We start from the raw sequence: 23,037 nt of genomic DNA on the forward strand, positions 1-23,037 counted from the left end.
TCTCACCCACCCAAGATGTACACCATTTTTAAGTATAGATTACACAATTGGCTTTACTGTGGAAAAAAAGAGTAGGGCCTAGGTCATTAATATTAGGCCTACTTTCCAGATCTGAAAGACAGCCTAACTTCCACTTATTCACAGGGTGAGACTTAGATGATTGCACATGGCTGCTAGATAGCCTACATTTTGAAAAGTATCTGTTTTATATTATTCCATTCTGTTCTATTTCATTATATTCTATCGTGTCAGACTTCCCAAATACATGTCATTTCAATAGTCAGTAAAGAATCAATAGAATTCAATAGTCAGAATCCTAAAACTTGCTCGCACACTGTATTTCTACCACCATTTGACCTAACATTCTACCCAACATTCTACCTATGCACAAAATATTGACGTCCATCTCGTCTGGTGAGGGAATCCTTGTACTTGGTGATGTCATACAGTGTTTGGGTCATTTGAAGGTTAGCGGCCGCCAAAAAGGTTCATGGAAAGTTCACCCGCATATATTAGGTAATTCAATCGGTCCCTGTGACATAACTAGTATGAAGTGGTTGTGTAGAGACAGCATAACCCATTCGTCAATAAATGGGATCTAAGAACTCCAAAACAAACTTTGTTATGTAAAATAGCCTACTGTTCTGTTTTGTCGGGTTTTCACAAGGACTGACTATTTTGCTGTGCCCCCTGCGCGCGATGGACGCAAATATTTGTGAATGAATCGATCGATTGAAATCTTATCTTGGAGCGCGCATACTGCTGTAGACATTTTAGCATCGACTCAAATTAATAAAATATAATTTTGGTCAATTACAAACTTTTAACAAAAATGTCCATCATACGCTTGACTGAGAGGGAAAACAGAATCCTACTTGGGCGTGTGAATTAAGGACAGTTGCATTCCATTTGTTCCATTTTTCAATTTCTTTAGATCCTGACGCATCTTGATAAAGACTCGGCCTTACACTAATGTTATAGAAAACCATGTTTGACTATATGGATTTTCTCGCAGTTGGTCCAGGGGAAACGCTGGATTTCTATACTGCAAGTCCTTGTATGCTCCAGGAACCATCTCAAACAGCATGCTTCACTGGACTAACAGAAACGGATTGGCAAATTCATCGGATCGCGCAATGTAGGTGAAGCTTTATTTTGATTTGGTCTATTTGAGGATTTAAGTAATTATCCCCCAGTTGCCAACTGTTTTACTCTTTACTAAATCTAAATATTTGTTTGAAAGACTGAACGTGGGACTTGACATGGTACATCCAGTTGTATGTTCTTCTTACACCTTTGATGCACTGTTTATAATATAGCCTATTCCTGCGTCAATTGTTCGTACATTGTAGCCTAAACAGTTCCCTGTGCAGTCCTGTATCATTGCATCTTTAATCCAAAGACAATGTAAACATATTTATTTAGGTCATGTTGTATCTAGGTTACCATCTTTTTTCCAGAGGCTGTAGTTCGAAGGCATTTCTTCATATATCTTTCTGAATATGTAATTGATGGCATATCTAGTTCAAATGAACCAAAAATATACAATTATTTCAGATATAGGGCTTACATCAAATTCAATACAGAAGCCTGCACGGTCAAATCAAGCTTAAACAAAAAATAACACACAACAGCATTTATGTAGGCCTACACATTAAAGTTAAAGGTGCGGTCTGCAATATTTACTGATTTTTATGGTCGTTTCAATTAATGATACCCATTGAATCTTGAAGAATAACTTAGAAATGCCTAATGCGTTCAGTACAAGTGTATTACACCGCTATAACCCAAAATATAAGGTTGCTTTTTTTAATCCATTTGTATATAAGGCCTTTGTAAACAATGTATAGTTCAAAATATGTTTCAAACTATAATGTTGATATAACTGTCAGTCCTTGCATCCATAGCTTCATTGATAATCGGAGAGTGGTTACATTTCTCCAGCCCAATCCCTCAGCTTTATAGCAAACCAAGTGACATGGCTGCCATTTGGCTAAAAAAAAGAATGACAGATTGTGGCTTTATAGGAAAGGAATAGGGTCAATACTGTTGTTATTTTACATATGCACATTGTTTGCTTTGTTGCAACTGATGATTGCATTAGTTTAATATTGGTAAGCCTACCTCCTAGTTTATGGAATGAATTCACCGTTGTGCAATCAATCAGTATACGTACTTGTTATCCTAAAACAATAATACATGGATTATTACAGTGAACCCATTGATAATGAATTGGCCATAAAATCTGCACTCTTATTTGACTTGTCACGCCTCTGTTGTTGCCTACTACATTCACTGTCCCTCTTTATGAAATGTTTTATTTAACCTTTATTTAACCTAGGCATTAAGAACAAATTCTTATTTACAATGACGGCCTACCCCCGCCAAACCCTAACCCGGACAACGCTGAGCCAATTGTGCGCCGCCCTATGGGACTCCCAATCACGGCCGGTTGTGATACAGCCTGGAATCAAACCAGGGTCTGTAGTGACTCCTCTAGCACTGAGAAGCAGTGCCTTAGACTGCTGCGCCACTCGGGAGCCCATTTCCTCAACTAGTTGTTGATATTTACAGATCAGATTAGGAAGTGAAATTCCATTCAGATACCTTTGGTTTCCTCTATCTGATGGTTGATCTTGCTGTCTCTTTAATTTATCCAACACTGGTGTGCTTCTGACAGTCAGTCTCAAGGGCTTCACAGGACATTATTTTCCTTATATTTTCTGCGATATCAAAGGCGTTTCGAAGGTAGCACCAAAGCCTGTTACAACATTAGACCTTCCCTGGCAGTGCTCAGTGTTTGTAGATGGAGGAGCATCTCAACCGAAGCACAGCCAATGTGGTCAGTGTTTAGGGCGGTCACTGGGGGTCACCGAGGGTTCATTGGACGGTCACCAACAGGAGGTCAGACGAGACCCAGACTGCTTGGCTTGTCTCACACACAGCAAAGTAGTTGTTGGGAAACAATAATACATTTGCCTCATTCATCACTTTGGCTATTCTATGAGTACATTAATGTTGTATGGCCAGCGCTGATATCCTAATGACCATAATTATTGTTCCTGTTTACTAGTGTAATGTTAAGGGTGTTTGGATTTCACTGAGCAATTGGCCTACTCACAACACACAGAAATTCCCTCACCACAAATTGACTTTACTTTCAGCATCCAGCCCTAAAAGTCCCCCAAAAGACCTCAGTGAGAGTGTGATAGCATTGTGATAGCATTGTGATAGCGCGTCGAGAAAGTGACTTTCCTTTGACATAGTGGAAGCAGATCGTGGCACAAATCTTAGAACTTTACTCTTTACCAGTTTCTCTCTTAATAAATATGTGTGAGCACCTCCCTCCCCCTCCAAACCACTTAGTCTAGTTTAATATTCCACTTCTTCATCAGTCAGTTGATCTTGTGGCATGCTCCACCATTGTTTCGCAGTGGAGAGAATACTTGCTAATGGGTGTGTTCTCTTGTTTGACCCGGAGAGGGTAGGTTCAACTGGAGGCCATGGGTTCAAGGGGATGGATATAAGGACATTTTCTATTTTTGTCCCCTCAATTTGCCTTTTTTTTTGTGATCTGTCACTGATCTGGCACTATGTGCTTTTATGGTGGAGGTGATAAGAAGCCAGCAGGGATGCTTGCCCTGTCACAGTGGGGGCTCTCTATAAAACTGAAGAGATGTCTTAAGAGTGTCTGCTGTCGTCATTTTCCCACAAAGTATGGCATTGGAAGAGTACGACTGTATCTTGGCTCTTTTTCACCCTTGCACTCTCTGTGAAAAGGACGACACATAAATCTGAAAAGAAAACCTGAATATTATCTCAGTCAGATATGCCTATCAACACAAGGCCTCAACATGTCCTTGGGAACACAAGTGGACTTGGCACTGTGGGCTGACATGATCTGTGTTATCAACTCAGCTACAGTCAATTTGTGAATCGTCTTCCGTAGAGATAGTTCTATTGCTGAGTCACTCAGTACAATGTTTACCAGCCGTAGAAATTAGTATTTGTTCTCCGATAAAAGATGCTCAAGCACTTTTCTGTTATTTCTTTGGTTGAAAAAAAAAAAAAAATGGATTGAATGGTATGTCGCGTAGTCACTTTGCAGAATGTTTACTGACCATAGAAATAACTGTTGGTCCTTGAATATAAAACAGGAGGCCCAAAGACATATTCCAATTTGTTTGATATTTCAACCGTTTTTAGGGATTAAATACTGTTTTACTTCAACACGTTACTGTTTGAAGAACATGAAGCTACATAAATTCGATGTAGGACTGCATTTTCAGCAGCTGCATTGGAATTTTCTCCTTCTCCCAGCTTTGTCCTAATATTACTTTCCTCTCCTCCTTGTCTTCACGGTAGAGATTTTTGTGAGTTAAAGTGACAGAAAAATGATGAAAACTCAGTCACAGCTTATGATTGAAAGACGATAAGGAAAGGAGGCCATTTCAGAGTTTATGCAGTGGCAGCCCTCATCTCACCCCCAACACTCAGTGCCTGCCTTTCTTCCCAGCGCCTCATCATCCCTCTCTCACTCTCTTCCTCTCTCCCTCTACACCTCTATCCCTCTATCCCTCCTGTGTGTCAGCAGCTGTGGAAACCCAGAGCTCCAGCTCAGAGGACCTGTTCGCCAGTCCTCTCTCACCTCCGCCCCCTCCTCGCACCTACAAACCCTGCTTCGTGTGCCAAGACAAGTCTTCAGGCTACCACTATGGCGTCAGTGCCTGTGAGGGCTGTAAGGTAAGGGACCAGACTGATCGTGTACATATCGCGAAAACCATCTGACTGCTCAAATGATGAATAATTCCACTTTTATTTCTTCAGCGGTTTTAACGTATTCAGCATGTTCATTTCTACTTTGGAGTTCAATCCCAGACCTAATTTACCTGTGATATGGATATGTAAAGTGAGAAACTGCAGCAAACACCACACACACGCACACACACGATTCCCACTATTCTCTGGGGTTCTCAAAGGTCCACCCTCTATCACCCTTTGATGGTCTATGGCAGTGAGCTATAGTGAGTAGGTGTTAACACAATTGTTCATGAAAGCTAGGCCGATTGGCCCTCCGCTCGAGCTGAATGCTCGGGCAACAGAAGGCTCCACAAAGAGAAGGTAAATAATTGATGGGCAGCACTGTGAAAAAGACCAAGAGCGTGGAGGAGACCATGACTACAGATGACATTCTCTCCTCCTCATCTTTCAGAACAAGATGAAAGGCAATGATCCTAATTATAGATGAAGTGTGAGATCACATCTGTGTTAGAGATGAGAAGTGGCGTCAGTTACAGAGTTGTCTCGCTGACTGTTTAATGCAGAAAGTGAGCATGGAGCTTATCTCTCTTATCACCTTCACAAGCCTGCCCTGGAGGGGGACCTCGTATAATGACCTGCATGAAATAGATTTGTCGATTGTTCGTTTTCTCAGCTGTAGCAGGTGGAAAGTGGAAATGGCTTTAGAAATATCAGTAGTCTGTTGATACACGTATTGATCTGACCTGGCAGATCTATTTAGATGTTCAAATTCATTTTTTACTCCAAAAGAAATATAGCATGTATTTAAATTTTTTATTTAACCTTTATTTAACTAGGCAAGTCAGTTAAGAACAGATTCTTATTTCCAATGACGGCCTACCAAAAGGCAAAAGGCCTCCTGCGGGGACGGGGGCTGGGATTACAAATAACAAATCAAACTTCTGTTGCCCAGAAGTAACCCAACTTACAATACAACTTTGTAATGTTACTCAACCTACCGGATTTAACCCTAAAGAGCAGACTCAAGGCCACTAGGGACTGTTTGACTGCCGTGTTGACCCAGAGCAAACACTAGTATCACTAAAGGGCCTGAATCTTGGCCCTGATAAACAGCTCATGTGTCGGGATAGTATTGACTGACTATGACCAGGACACCGCGTCAGACGTGACACGTGTTGTTACCCTGCAACACCCTATACTATTGACGTGTTTCACAACATGATTCTGGTTGCATTTGGCCTGTTGTTTTTTGTTTCTCTAATTCCATTGTGATTGTTTGATAACAGTCATTCATTATATATGAAGTATTTAAAAGTCGTTTTTTTTCTTCTCCTTTGCATATGGAAAACACATGTTGATGTTAAAGGGATACTTGGGGATTTTGGCAATGAGGCCCTTTATCTACCTCCCCGGAGTCAGATGAAATCGTGGATACCAAAATTCCGAAGTGTCCCTTTAAGTTCCTCATTTTAGAAGGATATATGTATTCAGAGGGTAATGTAATAACACTATTACGCCACCTCCAAAGTCATTAGAGCTCCTTTCAGACGTCTATAGAATGTTAACTGCTGGTAGCTGAAAGTACTCTATTGAAAGCATATTATTATCCTTTTCGTTGGTGCCTCCCAGGGTTTCTTCCGTAGAAGTGTCCAGAAGAACATGGTTTACACGTGCCACCGGGACAATAACTGCATCATCAATAAGATCACCAGGAACCGCTGTCAGTACTGCCGGCTACAGAGGTGCTTCGCCGCGGGCATGTCCAGGGAGTGTAAGTGCCAATAATATTTCAGAATGTCTCCATTCAACCACTGAAGAGCAACATTTCAAAACAACGCCCAACTCCTCTGTAATATACCCCAAAACTTCTGAACACTGCTATGCAATATTCCCAAACTTTTTCATAAAACTCTTACCCACAATACTCAGTGCCTTCTGAACGTATTCGCACCCCTTAATTTCTTCCCACATTTTGGTGTGTTACAAAGTGGAATTAAAATGGATTGTGACAATATGTAACTTTCTGCATAGTGCAACTTTAATTGTCATTTTTTTTGTCAAGGATGTGAAATGCCAAAGTGTAAGAGAAATTATACTTTTTTTTTACTTAATGGAAAATAAAATGCTCATATATTTTGATTAGATAAGTATTCAACCCCCTGAGTCAATACATGTTAGAATCACCTTTGGCAGCGATTAGTCTTTCTGGGTAATTTAACTTAAATCGGCTTGAAAATCTACAGCAAGACTTGAAAATGTCTGTCTAGCAATGATCAACATCCAACTTGATAGAGCTTGAAGAATTTTAAAAAGAATAATGTGCAAATATTGTACAATCCAGGTATGCAAAGCTCTTAGACCGTTTTGGAATATTTTTATTCTGTACAGGTTTCCTTCTTTTCACTCTGTCATTTAGGTTAGTATTTTGGTGTAACTACAATGTTGTTGATCCATCCTCAGTTTTCTCCAATCACAGCCATTTAACTCTGTAACTGGCCTCAAATCCCCATTAGCCTCATGGTGAAATCCCTGAGCGGTTTCCATCCTCTCCGTCAACGCTGTCATGGACGCCTGTATCTTTGCAGTGACTGGGTGTATTGATTCATCCAAAGTGTAATGATTATTGCACGCAGAGTTAGTTTTAACCCAGCAAAATGTGGAAAACCTCAAAGGATGTGAAAAGATTCTGAAGGCACTGTACCTAAAAACCTGTCTAATCATGTCAATGCTTCTGCTGTCCGAACGTTTTCCAAGAAAACTAGTCCCACCTCCTCTGTCCAACACATGAAAGCACTTCAGACACCATTGCCCAGAAGGCGCACTGACCCAGATACAATCTCTGTTGTGGGTAGGGGGATGGTGTCATGGTGATGGATGCCTGCTATTCTGAATGTCATTCATCTCTTTTACCCAGCATGTCAGCATTACATAAATCCATCAGCACACGTATCAGCCTTGTGGCCTTGTGGCTGGAATGCAACGGCTACTAATATTACTGTACCATTGTCTGCCGTTGTCACTGACTGGTGTGTAATGCAGCCCAGAGTGAAGGTTTTACACAATGATTGCAGGAAGTAGGGCAGACTAGAGTAGACTATCCATTGACTGCACAGATCTAAGGCATGTGTCTGTCTGAGGAGACCGGGTGAATAAGATGGATCTCTCCCTGAGATCCGTCTCAGTGAAATGAGTGGCCTGTGTTGAAAACCAATGGTTGAAGTACGTTGACGTGATTTATAGATCAGTTGGAAGGTAACATGACTATTTGACATTACTTAGACACTCATTGGTAAATGTGCACGGCTTGTTTAGAAAAATATGGTCCTTTAACAGACTCTTTACTGTTAACACCTACTATATATTCTGCAGGTGTTGCCCACAAGGGAAATCACACCAGAGGTATTGTGTTACAAGCACCGTGATCCAACCAACTTAGCTATTGCAACAAATTCAATTTCATTTCTTTTCTTGAGTTATCTCCGTTCATATTTCATCCTCTCTTCCCAGCTGTCAGGAATGACCGGAGCAAGAGGAAGGAGAAGAAGGAGACTCCCAAGATGACCATCATCGAGACATATGAGCTGACAGCAGAACTGGGCTGTATAGTGGAGAACATCTGTAGGGCTCATAGAGAGACATTCCCTTCCCTCTGCCAGTTGGGCAAATACACTACAGTGAGTAACAACCACTGCCATGTTAGCAGCACAGATACAGTTGAAGTCTCTCTCTCTCTCTATTTTTCCTTTTCCTCTCTTTTCAATTCAATTTATTGTTTATGGGAAACATATGTTTACATTGCCAAAGCAAGTGAAATAGATAAGAAACTTGAAATAGATAACCAAAAGTGAAATAAACAATAAAACAGTGACAGTAAATATTTCCAAAAGAGTTCCAAAAGAATAAAGACATTTCAAATGTCATATGTCTATATATAGTGTTGTAATGATTTGCAAATAGTTAAAATCACAAAAGGGGAAATAAATAAACATAAATATAGGTTGTATTTACAATGGTGCTTGCTCTTCAGTGGTTGCCCTTTTCTTGTGGCAACAGGCCACAAATCTTGCTGCTGGGATTGCACACTGTGGTATTTCATCTATGTGAGCGGACCAAGTCATTTGGTGTCACTCTAAAGTGGAAAGGTGGAATAAACGAGTCCAGAGTAGGTTTTCTTGATTCAACACAGTTCTCTATTGAGGGATTTCTGACAATACAAACACTCCAACACAGTCAATGAGAATCTCCAAAGGAACAACATACATCTTCTTTAGATGACACAGGATCACGTTACGATTATCTTCAAACTATAACAACAATCACATATTCGTCACCGTCTTAATGGATCTTCTTGGATAGCACCTCTCTCGCCGTAGCCATTATCCAGAGATAGTTTATCTTCCCCCCCCTTCTTGCTGGTTCCATCCTCTCTCTTGTAGGGGAAAGAGAATATCTCATTAGTACCATCAGCTGTGCTTAATTGACTCTGGTTACCTTGTCTCACATGCCTTGTTGGGCTATTATCCGTGAGCCCAGCCTGCCCTCTGGTGGTCCTTCCACATCTAATACAATGGGAGTTTATCAAAATTGGATTTATTTTTGATTTCTTTGTGGGTCTGTGTAATCTGAGGTAAATACGTGTCTCTAATATGTTCATACATTTGGCAGGAGGTTAGGAAGTTCTGTGGTGGAAACAGCCTGTCTTCTCTTGAGAGCCAGGTCTGCCTTTGGAGCCTTTCTCAATAGCAAGGCTATGCTCACTGAGTCTGTACATAGTCAAAGATTTCCTTCATTTTTGGTCAGTCGTTTTTTTTGTACTCTCTGTTTAGGGCTAAATAGCATTCTAGTTTGCTCAGTTTTTTTGTTATTATTTCCAATGTTTCAAGTAGTTATCTTTTTTGTTTTCTCATGATTTTCTCTCTCTTCATCCCCATCCCTCTCTATATGCCCCCCATTCTCTCTCCCTCCCTCTATCTATCCCCCCTATTCTCTAACACCCCCCCGTCCATGTATCTGCAGAATTCAAGCTCAGACACTAGGATCCAGTTGGACCTGGGGCTGTGGGATAAGTTCAGTGAGCTGGCCACCAAATGTATCATCAGGGTTGTGGAGTTTGCCAAACGGGTTCCTGGCTTCACCGGCCTGACTATAACTGACCAGATCACCCTCCTCAAAGCGGCCTGTCTGGACATTCTGGTGAGCGGTGTGTGTGTGTGTACTGTACGTTTGTGTGTGTATGCTGTATGCGTGAGGGGATGTATATGTGTGTGTACGTCCACATCATCATCTCCAAAGTACATCTGGCACCTCATCAACTGGCCTGTGTGGAGTTAGAAGGGTTCAGCCACAGTGTGCTGTTTGGTGCAGACACTATGGATCTGCTGTTACGTTGTCTATCAGCCACAGTGTGCTGTTTGGTGCAGACACTATGGATCTGCTGTTATGTTGTCTATCAGCCACAGTGTGCTGTTTGGTGCAGACACCATGGATCTGCTGTTACGTTGTCTATCAGCCACAGTGTGCTGTTTGGTGCAGACACCATGGATCTGCTGTTACTTTGTCTATCAGCCACAGTGTGCTGTTTGGTGCAGACACCATGGAACTGCTGTTACGTTGTCTATCAGCCACAGTGTGCTGTTTGGTGCAGACACCATGGATCTGCTGTTACATTGTCTCAGCATACGTTTGTGCTGAAGACAGACACAGTGGTGGTGGGTTCTGACACTGTGGTGGTGGGTTCAGACACAGTGGTGGTGGGTTCTGACACTGTGGTGGTGGGTTCTGACACTGTGGTGGTGGGTTCTGACACTGTGGTGGTGGGTTCAGACACAGTGGTGGTGGGTTCTGACAGAGTGGGGGTGGGTTCTGACACAGTGGTGGTGGGTTCTGACACAGTGGTGGTGGGTTCAGACACAGTGGTGGTGGGTTCTGACACTGTGGTGGTGGGTTCTGACACTGTGGTGGTGGGTTCAGACACAGTGGTGGTGGGTTCTGACACAGTGGTGGTCGGTTCAGACACAGTGGTGGTGGATTCAGACACAGTGGTGGTGGGTTCAGACACACTGGTGGTGGGTTCAGACAGTGGTGGTGGGTTCAGACACAGTGGTGATGGGTTCTGACAGAGTGGTGGTGGGTTCAGACACAGTGGTGGTGTGTTCAGACACAGTGGTGGTGGGTTCTGACAGAGTGGTGGTGGGTTCAGACAGAGTGGTGGTGGGTTCAGACACAGTGGTGGTGGGTTCTGACACAGTGGTGGTGAGTTCAGACACAGTGGTGGTGGGTTCTGACACAGTGGTGGTGGGTTCTGACAGAGTGGTGGTGGGTTCAGACACAGTGGTGGTGGGTTCTGACACAGTGGTGGTGGGTTCTGACACAGTGGTGGTGGATTCAGACACAGTGGTGGTGGGTTCTGACAGAGTGGTGGTGGGTTCTGACACAGTGGTGGTGGGTTCAGACAGTGGTGGTGGGTTCAGACAGTGGTGGTGGGTTCAGACACAGTGGTGGTGGGTTCAGACAGTGGTGGTGGGTTCAGACACAGTGGTGGTGGGTTCTGACACAGTGGTGGTGGGTTCTGACAGAGTGGTGGTGGGTTCAGACACAGTGGTGGTGGGTTCTGACACAGTGGTGGTGGGTTCTGACAGAGTGGTGGTGGGTTCTGACAGAGTGGTGGTGGGTTCAGACAGTGGTGGTGGGTTCAGACAGTGGTGGTGGGTTCAGACAGTGGTGGTGGGTTCTGACAGAGTGTTACCGCTGAAGGCATATTTGTTTCTCTTTCATCTCCCCGTATCTTCTGGTTTTCATTGTCAACTCTGTGCTTTTCCAGCACCATCAAAGGTTGGTAGATTCTCACTACCTGCACCATGGTGATTCACTCACGGCTCTATTTTCTCGATGTGAACTCTTTAATCTGAAATCAAAGCGTTATTATGTTTATTTTATATTACTGAGGTGGTTTCTAATGAGGCATGCAGGGATAATTACTGTGCAGATTGATGGTGATTTAAGCCGTTTGTGAAACTTGACTCAGTGCTTTGCTATGATGTAGCATTATTTAAGCTACGGATGTTTTTTTAAGGAGTCTTTCTCTATCTCTTTCTACCTGATCTGTCTATCTCTTTCTCTATCTCTCTCTACCTGATCTGTCTATCTCTTTCTACCTGATCTGTCTATCTCTTTCTCTATCTCTCTCTACCTGATCTGTCTATCTCTTTCTCTATCTCTCTCTACCTGATCTGTCTATCTCTTTCTACCTGATCTGTCTATCTCTTTCTCTATCTCTCTCTACCTGATCTGTCTATCTCTTTCTACCTGATCTGTCTATCTCTTTCTCTATCTCTCTCTACCTGATCTGTCAATCTCTTTCTCTATCTCTCTCGACCTGATCTGTCTATCTCTTTCTCTATCTCTCTTGACCTGATCTATCTCTCTCTACCTGATATGTCTATCTCTTTCTCTATCTCATCTATCGCTTTCTCTCTCTCTCTACCTGATCTGTCTATCTCTTTCTCTATCTCTCTCAACCTGATCTATCTATCTTTCTCTATCTCTCTCTACCTGATCTGTCTATTGCTTTCTCTATCTCTCTACCTGATCTGTCTATCTCTTTCTCTCTCTCTCTACCTGATCTGTCTATCTCTTTCTCTATCTCTCTCAACCTGATCTATCTATCTTTCTCTATCTCTCTCTACCTGATCTGTCTATTGCTTTCTCTATCTCTCTACCTGATCTGTCTGTCTGTCTCTCTCTCTCTCTCTCTCTCTCTACCTGATCCTTCTATCTCGCTCTACCTGATCTGTCTATCACTTTATCTCTCTCTACCTGATCTGTCTTTCTCTCTCTCTGTACCTGATCTGTCTCTCTTTCTCTATCTCTCTCTGATCTGTCTATCTCTATCTCTCTCTACCTGATCTGTCTATCTCTTTCTCTGTCTCTCGCTACCTGATCCCTCTATCTCTTTCTCTATCTCTCTCTACCTGATCTGTTTATCTCTTTATCTCTCGCTACCCGATCTGTCTTTCTCTATCTCTCTCGACGTGATCCCTCTATCTCTTTTTTCTTATGCAGACTCCATGTAGGTTTGTGTTTTACCTCTATACTTCTCTCTCTCTTTCTCTCTCTTTTTCTATTTGCCTGAACTGTCTTTCATGTCTTCGTATTTTAATTTCCATCCCCCTCTTCTTGAACATGCATCTCACCATTGCCTTTTTCTATACTGACTATACTGTCCCTTTCTGTACTTTCTGTACTACCCCTCATGTCCCCTTATGTCCCCTTATGTCTCCTTATGTCCCCTTATGTCCCCTGTAGATTCTGCGGATCTGTACGAGGTACACTCCTGACCAGGACACTATGACCTTCTCAGACGGGCTGACCTTGACCCGTACACAGATCCACAATGCTGGCTTTGGCCCGCTCACAGACCAGGTGTTCACCTTTGCCGGCCAGCTGCTGCCCTTGGAGATGGATGACACAGAAAGTGGCCTCCTCAGCGCCATCTGCCTGGTGTCTGGAGGTACTGCAACTAGCCATAGCTTCAGTTAAGGCACAATGTTTTATATGGACCGTGAACTATCTTTTTTTTTGTTTTATGAATGGATGTACTTTTAGTACATTTATTTTAAACTATTTATTCCAATAAATTAACCTCACTGTCGTTTTTGTGTATAGAAGTCTCTGTGGGTGTAGTTAAATGATACATATATCAGATCAAATCAAATGTTATTGCTTCACTACTGTGCCGTCGATGTGGATGGGGGGTGGGGGGGGGGGCCCTCTGCTGTTTCCTGAAGTCCACGATCTCCTTCGTTTTTTGGACGTTGAGTGAGAGGTTGTTTTCCTGACACCACACTCCGAGGGCCCTACCTCCTCCCTGTAGGTCGTCTCGTAGTTGTTGGTAATCAGGCCTATCACTGTAATGTCGTCTGCAAACTTGATGATTGAGTTGGATGCGTGCATGGCCACGCAGTCATGGGTGAACAGAGAGTACAGGAGAGGGCTGAGAACACACCCTTGTGGGGCCCCAGTGTTGAGGATCAGCGGGGTGGAGATGTTTCCTACCTTCACCACCTGGGGGCGCCTGTCAGAAAGTCCAGGACCCAGTTGCATAGGGTGGGTTCGAGACCCAGGAGCTCGAGCTTAATGACGAGTTTGGATGGTACTATGGTGTTAAATGCTGAGCTGTAGTCAATGAACAGCATTCTTACATAGGTATTCCTCTAGATAGGATAGGGCAGTGTGATGGCGATTGCATCGTCAGTGGACCTATTGGGACGGTAAGCAAATTGGAGTGTGTCTAGGGTATCAGGTAGGGTGGAGGTGATATGATCCTTGACTAGTCTCTCAAAGCGCTTCATGATGACAGAAGTGAGTGCAACGGGGCGATAGTCATTTAGTTCAGTTACCTTAGCTTTCTTGTGTTGGCTTTGTGTTGGCTTTGTGTTGGCTTTGTAGAGGAGTCACACAAACAAACTAGATATGAGCTGAATTAGCAGATGAATGATGTGTCGGTGTCACACTGACAATGTCCCTCCTGTGTCAGACCGCCAGGACCTGGAGGAGCCGTCTAAGGTGGAGGTCCTGCAAGAGCCCTTACTGGAGGCCTTGAAGATCTACTCCCGTAAACGCCGGCCCAGCATGCCCCTCATGTTCCCCAAGGTCCTCATGAAGATAACCGACCTGCGCAGCATCAGCGCCAAAGGTTAGAGGTCAACTCCCTATCGGCCATGACACTTACTTTGACCTTAGTCTGTTGGCTTGGCTTCATGACTGTTATAACCAGGTGTTATGGCATATTGTGATTTTACAAAACCAGTGCACATCCAATCACATCCAAGGCTAATTTCAGGATGTAGTGTAAAGAGAGAAGTAGAAAATCAGGGGTGACCTGTGGATGTCGGTGTGGGCAACAAGTCTAGTCAGTGTAAAAACCCTTTAAGACATGCTGGGTGGAAGTGGGTTAAATAGGAAAAAATAAAGGAAATCTGCCTCTGATGAGAGTGATATAGTTAAGCAACACTTCTACTACTCTATAAAGTGTCATTGACATTCTCCCTTGTAATTACACAGGAGCTGAGCGCGTGGTGACGCTGAAGATGGAGATCCCAGGTTCCATGCCTCCTCTTATCCAGGAGATGCTGGAGGAGATGGAGAACCTGGAGAAGCAGAAGCAGTCTGAGGAGGAGCAGAGAGCAGACAAGAACATCACACCCACACACACACACTCTCCATGTCCACACAGTACATAGACACTGGCCTGTTTGCTTGAAAACCTTACGAGAATGAAAAATATACCTCCAATGATGCCCCGGATGTCCCGGAGAGGCAATGATGAGGATGGTGAAATGTGAACAATACCAGTGAAAACAGTGTATTCAGAGTTGAATATATAAAGGGAATTGTAAATAGAATCATGCTACAGTACTTAGTTGTGACGTACATACAGAGAGCAAAGAGAATACTCATAACTGGACGTGACTGGAGATATAACAGGACCAGCCTGTGTGTTGGTCAGTATCATAAGGTGCTTAGAAGATGGTTTATATACATACAGTGCATTGCAGTACTAGAGAGTAGCTTAACGTATTAACCTCACACAGAGCCTTTCTATACAGATGGGAGTGGAAATCATGTGAATTGTGAATAGACATTCCATTGTGGTGCGACACAGGGGCAAGGCATGACAATGTGCATGATATGGATTCAGTTTAACTCTCAAAAAGGATGCATTTTTCGGAGGTCATTACTGGGTGTGTGTAGGTCACAAATGTACGAGAGATTTTAAAACAGGTACCTACTCTAAAGTAAGGGGGTTCACGTTTCCATTATTTAAAGTCTTGCATGATTGGCTTTAAGTGCTATTACTCTCACCATGTCAACACATATTCTACATACCATTGTATGGTTATGTTTATCTCTATGATGAACGGCATGGTGCATTTTTGTGATATTGATTATGATCATATTTCAGATAGTTATTGGTCTATTAAAGTCTTGAAACTATATTTACCCCGGGTGTGTGACTCATTTATTTTTCTTTACACGAACCAGTGCTCCATACTAAGGTTGATACTGCCCCCTGTGGTCTTTGTAGAGAATTACACACATTACTGTATAAACACAATAATGATATGAAAGATTCAAGAGTGGCTCAATAATCTAAAGCCAGACATACAAACAGGATTCTCCACAGCAATAGATTTATTTCCCATGTAATGGAAATACATGCAAGAGTTTCTATTAACACACAGACCTGAGTACACGAATACCTGTCTGTTAAAAGTTAAACATAGGTAGAAAGTGCATCAAGCTTCACCTGAGATTTCCTCAAAGCATAGCTGTTGAGAAACAAATTAAAATGTACAATTAATAACATTTAACATAGAGTATCATCTGGAAGTGGACTACTTAACTGCAAAAGTCCTCAACAACAACAAACGAGTCATTGTATAGAGACATTAGGAACATGCCGTCTGATGTGCAATTCTGCAATTTAATACTAGAGACAAAGCAGTAAAATCCTTATCCCGAGTCTACTTAGAGTTAAAGAAAGTGTAACCTGAGAGAGAGAGAGATCACAAAATAATCACACAACAGCACTCCACTGAGAAAGGCCCTAGAAACTGTATGGATGTGTACATATGATCAATGCATGAGTACATTATTTCAGTGCAAACACAAAGAGGGAAAAACTCCAAGTAACCATACAGCTTCAATGTCTTAGGCCATAAATAGTCTAATATGCATATGTGATAGAGAAGTATGACTGCTTTCTTTGACCCGAAATCAGTACTCTGACCCTATTTGTCTCTGTTTGAGCCTGTCGTGAAACACTTCCCCTTTATGCAGACTGTGTATCATTGATCTACTTTCCTTCACAAGGTAATCAGCCTCTCAAAGAAATGTAGTGCTAGCCCATTTCGACAGTGTGACTGGAAAACACTAGCATGCTAATAAAGACATGCTATATAAGGATGGAGGTCACTTGTTTGTCCCTGTTGCACCCTGGTCATTCGTCATTGTGTTGTAGTATCCATTCTCCTCCAGAACCTCCTCTATAATGGCCTGAAAGGAAACATCACTTATAGCATTCATATTTCCAGTTTGTCCGTTTCAGCCAGACATAGACATCCACATGTCCTGAAATATGTCAACTTCAACAGGCTAACTTACTGTATTTATTTCTATACATTAAAACAATCCCAGATACTAACCTGCATCTGCTCATAGCTGATTCCCATTTTCCATATCACCTGTAGCACAAAGTTAGACTTGTTAGCAGATCAATGTTAGGCTTCTAAACACGTAGACAGAGTTATAGCAACCCCCATGGGAGACAACGTGAGTACACAACAATCATCATGCAGCTGTGGCTCTTGCCTCAGTACTGTTAGATTGCTATGTTAACCAGTATGCACTAGCACTGAGGTTAGCGTACCTTGCTTGGCAGCACCTAGATGGTCTCCTCCAAAACACTGGACCAGAGACCACCAGTCTGAGCTGGCAGAGTCTGACACCATTAGCTCTGGAGACCCCTGGAGCAGCTGGAAACAAAATGGAGATCAACACATACGGATTTAACCCATTAGATGAACTAGACTGGTATATAGGCTTACAATGCCACTCTAACTACCGCAGTGCAACTCCATAGTTGAGGCAGACCACTCTAACATTGTTGTAAGTTTCTGGTGTCTTGTACTTACCTTGTTAAGCTCCACCTTGAGACTGTAGGGACTGCTTCCGTAGTGGAACAGGGATTTTTTTAATCTCTCAATCGCCCGCCGTTTGACACTGTGCTGAAGAGCTGGGGGAAGCTGAACATAAAATGGTTAAAAACAGTACGATTTTAAATATAATGGTTCAAATGTCTAGACATACTGTATACACCAACCAACTGATACATAGTTCTCATTATATTACCGGAACTCTAAATCAAATGAAAATCTAAAGTACATATAGACTTACCTGAGTGATACCAGGAGTTTTTGGATGGGAGCATCGATCTGCCAAACCTTCCTCTGAGATACACAGATTCCTGCTGACGCTATGAAACCCACATGTTTATCAGTTGAGTTGAACCCATTTAACCAAAGAGTTAAAGGAGGAAAGCAGAACATCCTTCAAAATGACCCAATTTAGCTGGTCGAGGTTTTGGCTTCGGAATAGCAAACTCACCACTGAGGAAAAGAGGATGGTTATTTTATCACTTGACTGACAAACTGTTGTCATGACACAAACAGTATAGGCACTCTTCAGATGAAATGATGATATGGGTAATATTCAACAACATATAATATATCAGAGTATGATCATATATAGACTCACCCAGCTAAGTTTGGTTCATCTGCCACAGAAGCACTGATGCTCCTCTTTACCGGCCCTTTAACAATACCAAAGATCAATTGATTCCAATCCAAACATTATACTCCTAGTAGTTGAAAGATCTAAATTCAAGTGTGCATTTTGAATTCAAGTGCTCACCAGCGTCTTTATACCCCGAGGCAGTGGAGATGTTGGTATGAGAGGGATCGAGATCTCCATCGAAGCCATTATCTATATAAACACATGGATCATAATCAACATGGTAGCAAATGTTTTATGAGAAACATTAATTATGCCCATATAATCCAGGGAAGATTTACCTTGGCTGTGTATTTTTTTGCTTTGGTTTGTGCTGTGGCCTAAAGAGAAGTATGGTACCATGGACTCGTCAGTCCTACTAGTGGTTTTCTCCTGGTCTTTAGAGGAGTGGCAGCAGCTGACCCTGCCCCGATGGCTCTCCAGGAAGTACTTCTGTGCTCGCTTCCTGTCTCGCTCCGCCCTCCTCTCCAAAGCATTCTGGGAGGTGTACAAGCTGTCCATGAACCTCATCATGACGTCAGACATCTTGGAGCTGACTTCCACGAGGTCTGGACGCAAGTCTGCGTCGGTTGTCAGGCACCTGAGGGGTATTATGGGAGTTATTTAGGTAGTAATCAGATAATGTAGCATCTTATCAAGCACTGTCCATCATTTATTTGTGTGATGCAATGAGAGCTCTTTGCTATCCACATCAAAAATATTTAAGTGAAACATAAATGAATTCACTTTAACATCTTACCACTTAATCATGTCTGTGACTCTCTCTGAGGAAAGGCCTTGCTTCACTGGTTCATAGACTGCCTCCACAATCAACCCACACAAACCACAGTTTAGCAACAATAGCCTTAGGTACATAGAGAACCTATGTGAGTAGTGTGTGTATGTGCGTTTGTGTGTTAGGCTTCATTAGCCTTCTCCCCATACGGCTCATTCTTCACTATCTCTGGACTACACTCACACATATATACACACACACACACACACACACACACACACACACACACACACACACACACACACACACACACAAAGGGGCAGTTGTAGAGACCATTCAAATGATATTGGAGTGTCAGTCATGAAGCTTGCTAAAGGCAGTCGTACCTTAGAGACGACCTACTTCCTCATCAGAACAGATCTACCTGAAATCTCCCCTGAGTACGAGTAACTATTATACACATAACTCACCAGGAGTACAGTATGGCCCCAACCACTGATGTTAACTTGCTGTTCTTCTGTTTCTGTTTAGCCAGCTGAAATGGATTCAGGTCAAATGTTTTACCGACACGTATACCTTCAGGCATAAGGACATGATGTACGTAAAATGAATGAGAAGTGGCTTGCTGAAGAATTTGACTCATTCACGTTGACGTGTGCCTCTAGTTTTAGTAGGAGATGCCATGAGGAGTGAGACATAGAGCATGAAAAGGACAACTGTGATTGACTGACTGATAGTGACTTTATAGTGACTTTGTCCCTCTCTCCCAGCATGACGTTATTAGGAGTGAGGTGGACGATCCTCTTCTCCTTGTGCAGGTACCTTAAAGCCAGACACATCTGAGGAATTTCATCGGGAGAAAAAAAAAAAAGGATATGCACTCTTTAGTAGACAACATCATAGCATTGATTCATTCATTCCTTCATAGTAATTATCCAAGAGAGAATTCACAGTCACAGTAGCTTTGTCGTCAGTGCAAAGCAATGGAGGCCGATACTTACCTGGATGAATCTGTTCCAAAGTCTCTCCTCTGTGAATTGCTGCTCCTTCTCTTTCAGAGAGTTGAAATGATCCCAGAGGGGAACACCTTCTATCAACTCCATGACAATGTACAGCCTGTCACCTACAACAGTGTTCATAGCCATTTATAAAGCTGATATCTTAATAATGTTAACTCAATATAGTGGTGTGTCTGGTACTTATCTTCCAAGAATGTCTTGTAATATTTCACATTTGGATGGGTCATTTTCAGGGAACAGAGAAAAAGTCCTCATAATTCAAAAATAGGTACTGACTGGGGTGTTGTAGGTAATACTGTATATAACCACATGGTAGAATATCAACAAACAAAAGCTATGTGTGAGACATGAACTACTGTATCTGGCCAATAGTAAACCAATGCTAACCTGTTCCTTAATGATGGTGAGCTCAGACACGATCTTCTCCACGTTGCTGTCTCTGGACTTCTTATCTTTGCCAAAGGCAGGGTTGTGGAGATACACTTCCTTCAGAGCCAGAAGGTTCTGTCCACTCTGTTTCCTCACCTCTCAGCACAACCACACACAACAATCAAAACCAAACGGGTAGAAAATATACCAGAAAGAATGTTAATGACATGTGTAGAGTGATATTACGGTTCGTCCTTTATTTAAAGGGGGAAATCAAGCTGATCCTAACTGTTATAGGCCTATTTCTATTTCTATCAAAAAGTGTTAGAAAAACTTGTCAATAATCAACTGACTGGCTTTCTTGATGTCTATAGTATTCTCTCTGGTATACAATCTGGTTTCCGCTCAGGTTATGAATGTGTCACTGCAACCTTAAAGGTCCTCAATGATGTCACCATTGCTCTTGATTCTAAGCAATATTGTGCTGCGATTTTTATTGACTTGGCCAAAGTTTTTGATACAGAAGACCATTCCATTCTTGTAGGCCGGCTAAGGAGTATTGGTGTCTCAGAGGTCTTTGGGCTGGTTTGCTAACTACCTCTTTCAAAGAGTGCAGTGTATACATTCAGAAAGTCTGCTGTCTCAGCCACCGCCTGTCACCAAGGAGTACCCCAAGGCTTGATCCTAGGCCCCACGCTCTTCTCAATTTACATCAACAACATAGCTCAGGCTGTAGGAAGCTCTCTCATCCATTTATATGCAGATGATACAGTCATATACTAAGCTGGCCCCTCCCTGGATTTTGTGTTAAATGCTCTACAACAAAGCTTTCTTAGTGTCCAACAAGCTTTCACTACCCTTAACCTTGTTCTGAACACCTCCAAAACAAAGGTCATGTGGTTTGGTAGGAGGAATGCCCCTCTCCCCACAGGTGTTATTACTACCTCTGAGGGTTTAGAGCTTTAGGTAATCACCTCATACAAGTACTTGGGAATATGGCTAGACAGTGCACTGTCCTTCTCTCAGCACATATCAAAGCTGCAGGCTAAAGTTAAATCTAGACTTGGTTTCCTCTATCGTAATCGCTCCTTTTTCACCCCAGCTGTCAAACTAACTCTGATTCAGATGACCATCCTACCCATGCTAGATTACGGAGACGTAATTTATAGATAGACAGGTAAGGGTGCTCACGAGCGGCTAGATGTTCTTTACCATTCGGCCATCAGATTTGCCACCAATGCTCCTTATATGACACATCACTGCACTCGATACTCCTCTGTAAACTGGTCATCTCTGTATACTCGTTGCAAGACCCACTGGTTGATGCTTATTTATAAAACCCTCTTAGGCCTCATTCCCCCCTATCTGAGATATCTACTGCAGCCCTCATCCTTCACATATAACACCCGTTCTGCCAGTCACATTCTGTTAAAGGTCCCCAAAGCACACACATCCCTGGGTCGCTCCTCTTTTCAGTTCGCTGCATCTAGCGACTGGAACGAGCTGCAACAAACACTCAAACTGGATAGTTTTATCTCAATCTCTTCATTCAAATACTCAATCATGGAAACTCTTACTGACAGTTGTGGCTGCTTTGCGTGATGTATTGTTGTCTCTACCTTCTTGCCCTTTGTGCTGTTGTCTGTGCCCAATAATGTTTGTACCATGTTTTGTTCTGCTACCATGTTGTGTTGCTACCATGCTGTGTTGTCATGTGTTGCTGCCTTGCTATGTTGTTGTCTTAGGTCTCTCTTCATGTAGTTTTGTGTGCTGTCTCTCTTGTTGTGATGTGTGTTTTGTCCTATATTTATAATCTCAAGCCCCCGTCCCCGCAGGAGGCCTTTTGCCTGTTGGTAGTCCGTCATTGTATATAAGAATTTGTTCTTAACTGACTTGGGCACTTGCGCACCGTGCATAGCCCGGTGCGCTACATACCAGCCCCCCGCAAGTGCCATGCGAGGGCAGGCATTGAGCCAGGATGGGTTGTGCCAGCTCAGCGCGTCTGGTCTCCAGTGCGCCTTTTTGGGCCAGGGTATCCTGCACTGGCTCTGCGCACTGTGTCTCCAGGGCGCTGGGAGGGTCCAGTTCGCCCAATGCCTGCTCTCTGCCCGTGCCGGGCCAAAGTGGGCATTCAGTCTGGAGTATGGGTAAAGAGCGTAAAGTCTAGAACTCCAGTGCTCCCCCACAGCCCGGTTTATCCTGTGCTCCTCGGACTAGGCCTCCAGTGGGTCTCCCCATCCTGGTTAAGCCTGTGCCTCCTCCTCGGACCAGGCCTCCAGTGGATCTCTCCAGCCTGGTCCGTCCTGTGCCGCCTCCTAGGACTAGGCCTCCAGTGGGTCTCGCCAGTCCAGAGCCGCCAGAGCCGCCCGCCAGTCCGGAGCCGCCCGCCAGTCCAGAGCCGCCAGAGCCGCCCGCCAGTCCGGAGCCGTCAGAGCCGCCCCCCAGTCAGGAGCCGCCAGAGCCGCCCGTCAGTCCGGAGCCGTCAGAGCCGCCCCCCAGTCAGGAGCCGCCAGAGCCACCCGCCTGTCCGGAGCCGCCAGAGCCGCCCGCCTGTCCGGAGCCGCCAGAGCCGCCTGCCTGTCCGGAGCCGCCAGAGCCGCCCGCCTGTCCGGAGCCGCCTGCCTGTCCGGAGCAGTCAGAGCCGCCCGCCAGCCCTGTGAGTCCTGTGCCTGCGCCTAGGGCCAGGCCTCTTACCTGTCTCCTCAGCCTGGTGAATCCTGGGTCAGTGCCGCTGGAGCCGCCAGGGACGCCCGCCAGCCGGGCGCAACCAGGGTCGCCCGCCAGCCGGGCGCAGCCATCGCCGCCTGCCAGCCGGGCGCA

The 23,037-nt window shown here is 43.7% G+C and overlaps 1 protein-coding gene across 4 annotated transcripts; it reads left to right on the top strand.

The window, feature by feature from the left end:
• Window positions 1-559: 559 nt before the first annotated feature.
• LOC106582123 (retinoic acid receptor beta) lies at window positions 560-15,762 on the top strand. 4 transcript variants are annotated; one of them, XM_045703329.1, is made up of 9 exons: window positions 560-1,138; window positions 4,592-4,743; window positions 6,391-6,532; window positions 8,131-8,160; window positions 8,269-8,435; window positions 9,778-9,954; window positions 13,066-13,270; window positions 14,297-14,455; window positions 14,824-15,762. In XM_045703329.1, the coding sequence occupies exons 1-9, from the start codon at window positions 988-990 to the stop codon at window positions 15,000-15,002; spliced, it is 1,362 nt and encodes a 453-aa protein (XP_045559285.1). In that variant the 5' UTR covers window positions 560-987; the 3' UTR covers window positions 15,003-15,762. The 4 variants fall into 4 exon arrangements, with proteins under 4 accessions (XP_045559285.1, XP_014020357.2, XP_045559291.1 ...); XM_014164882.2 differs by having other exon boundaries at window positions 4,595-4,743; XM_045703335.1 differs by lacking the exon at window positions 8,131-8,160.
• The last annotated feature ends 7,275 nt before the right edge of the window (window positions 15,763-23,037 follow it).

Source organism: Salmo salar, chromosome ssa02 (genome assembly GCF_905237065.1).
Source record: "Salmo salar chromosome ssa02, Ssal_v3.1, whole genome shotgun sequence".
NCBI lineage: Eukaryota > Metazoa > Chordata > Actinopteri > Salmoniformes > Salmonidae > Salmo > Salmo salar.

Bases quoted from the DNA above. Each gene is read 5' to 3' on its own strand.
- LOC106582123 (XM_045703329.1), top strand. From the start codon at position 988: ATGTTTGACTATATGGATTTTCTCGCAGTTGGTCCAGGGGAAACGCTG. The intron at 9,955-13,065 runs GTGAGCGGTGTG...TGTCCCCTGTAG, and splicing joins CGGCCTGTCTGGACATTCTG to ATTCTGCGGATCTGTACGAG. The intron at 14,456-14,823 runs GTTAGAGGTCAA...GTAATTACACAG, and splicing joins GCGCAGCATCAGCGCCAAAG to GAGCTGAGCGCGTGGTGACG.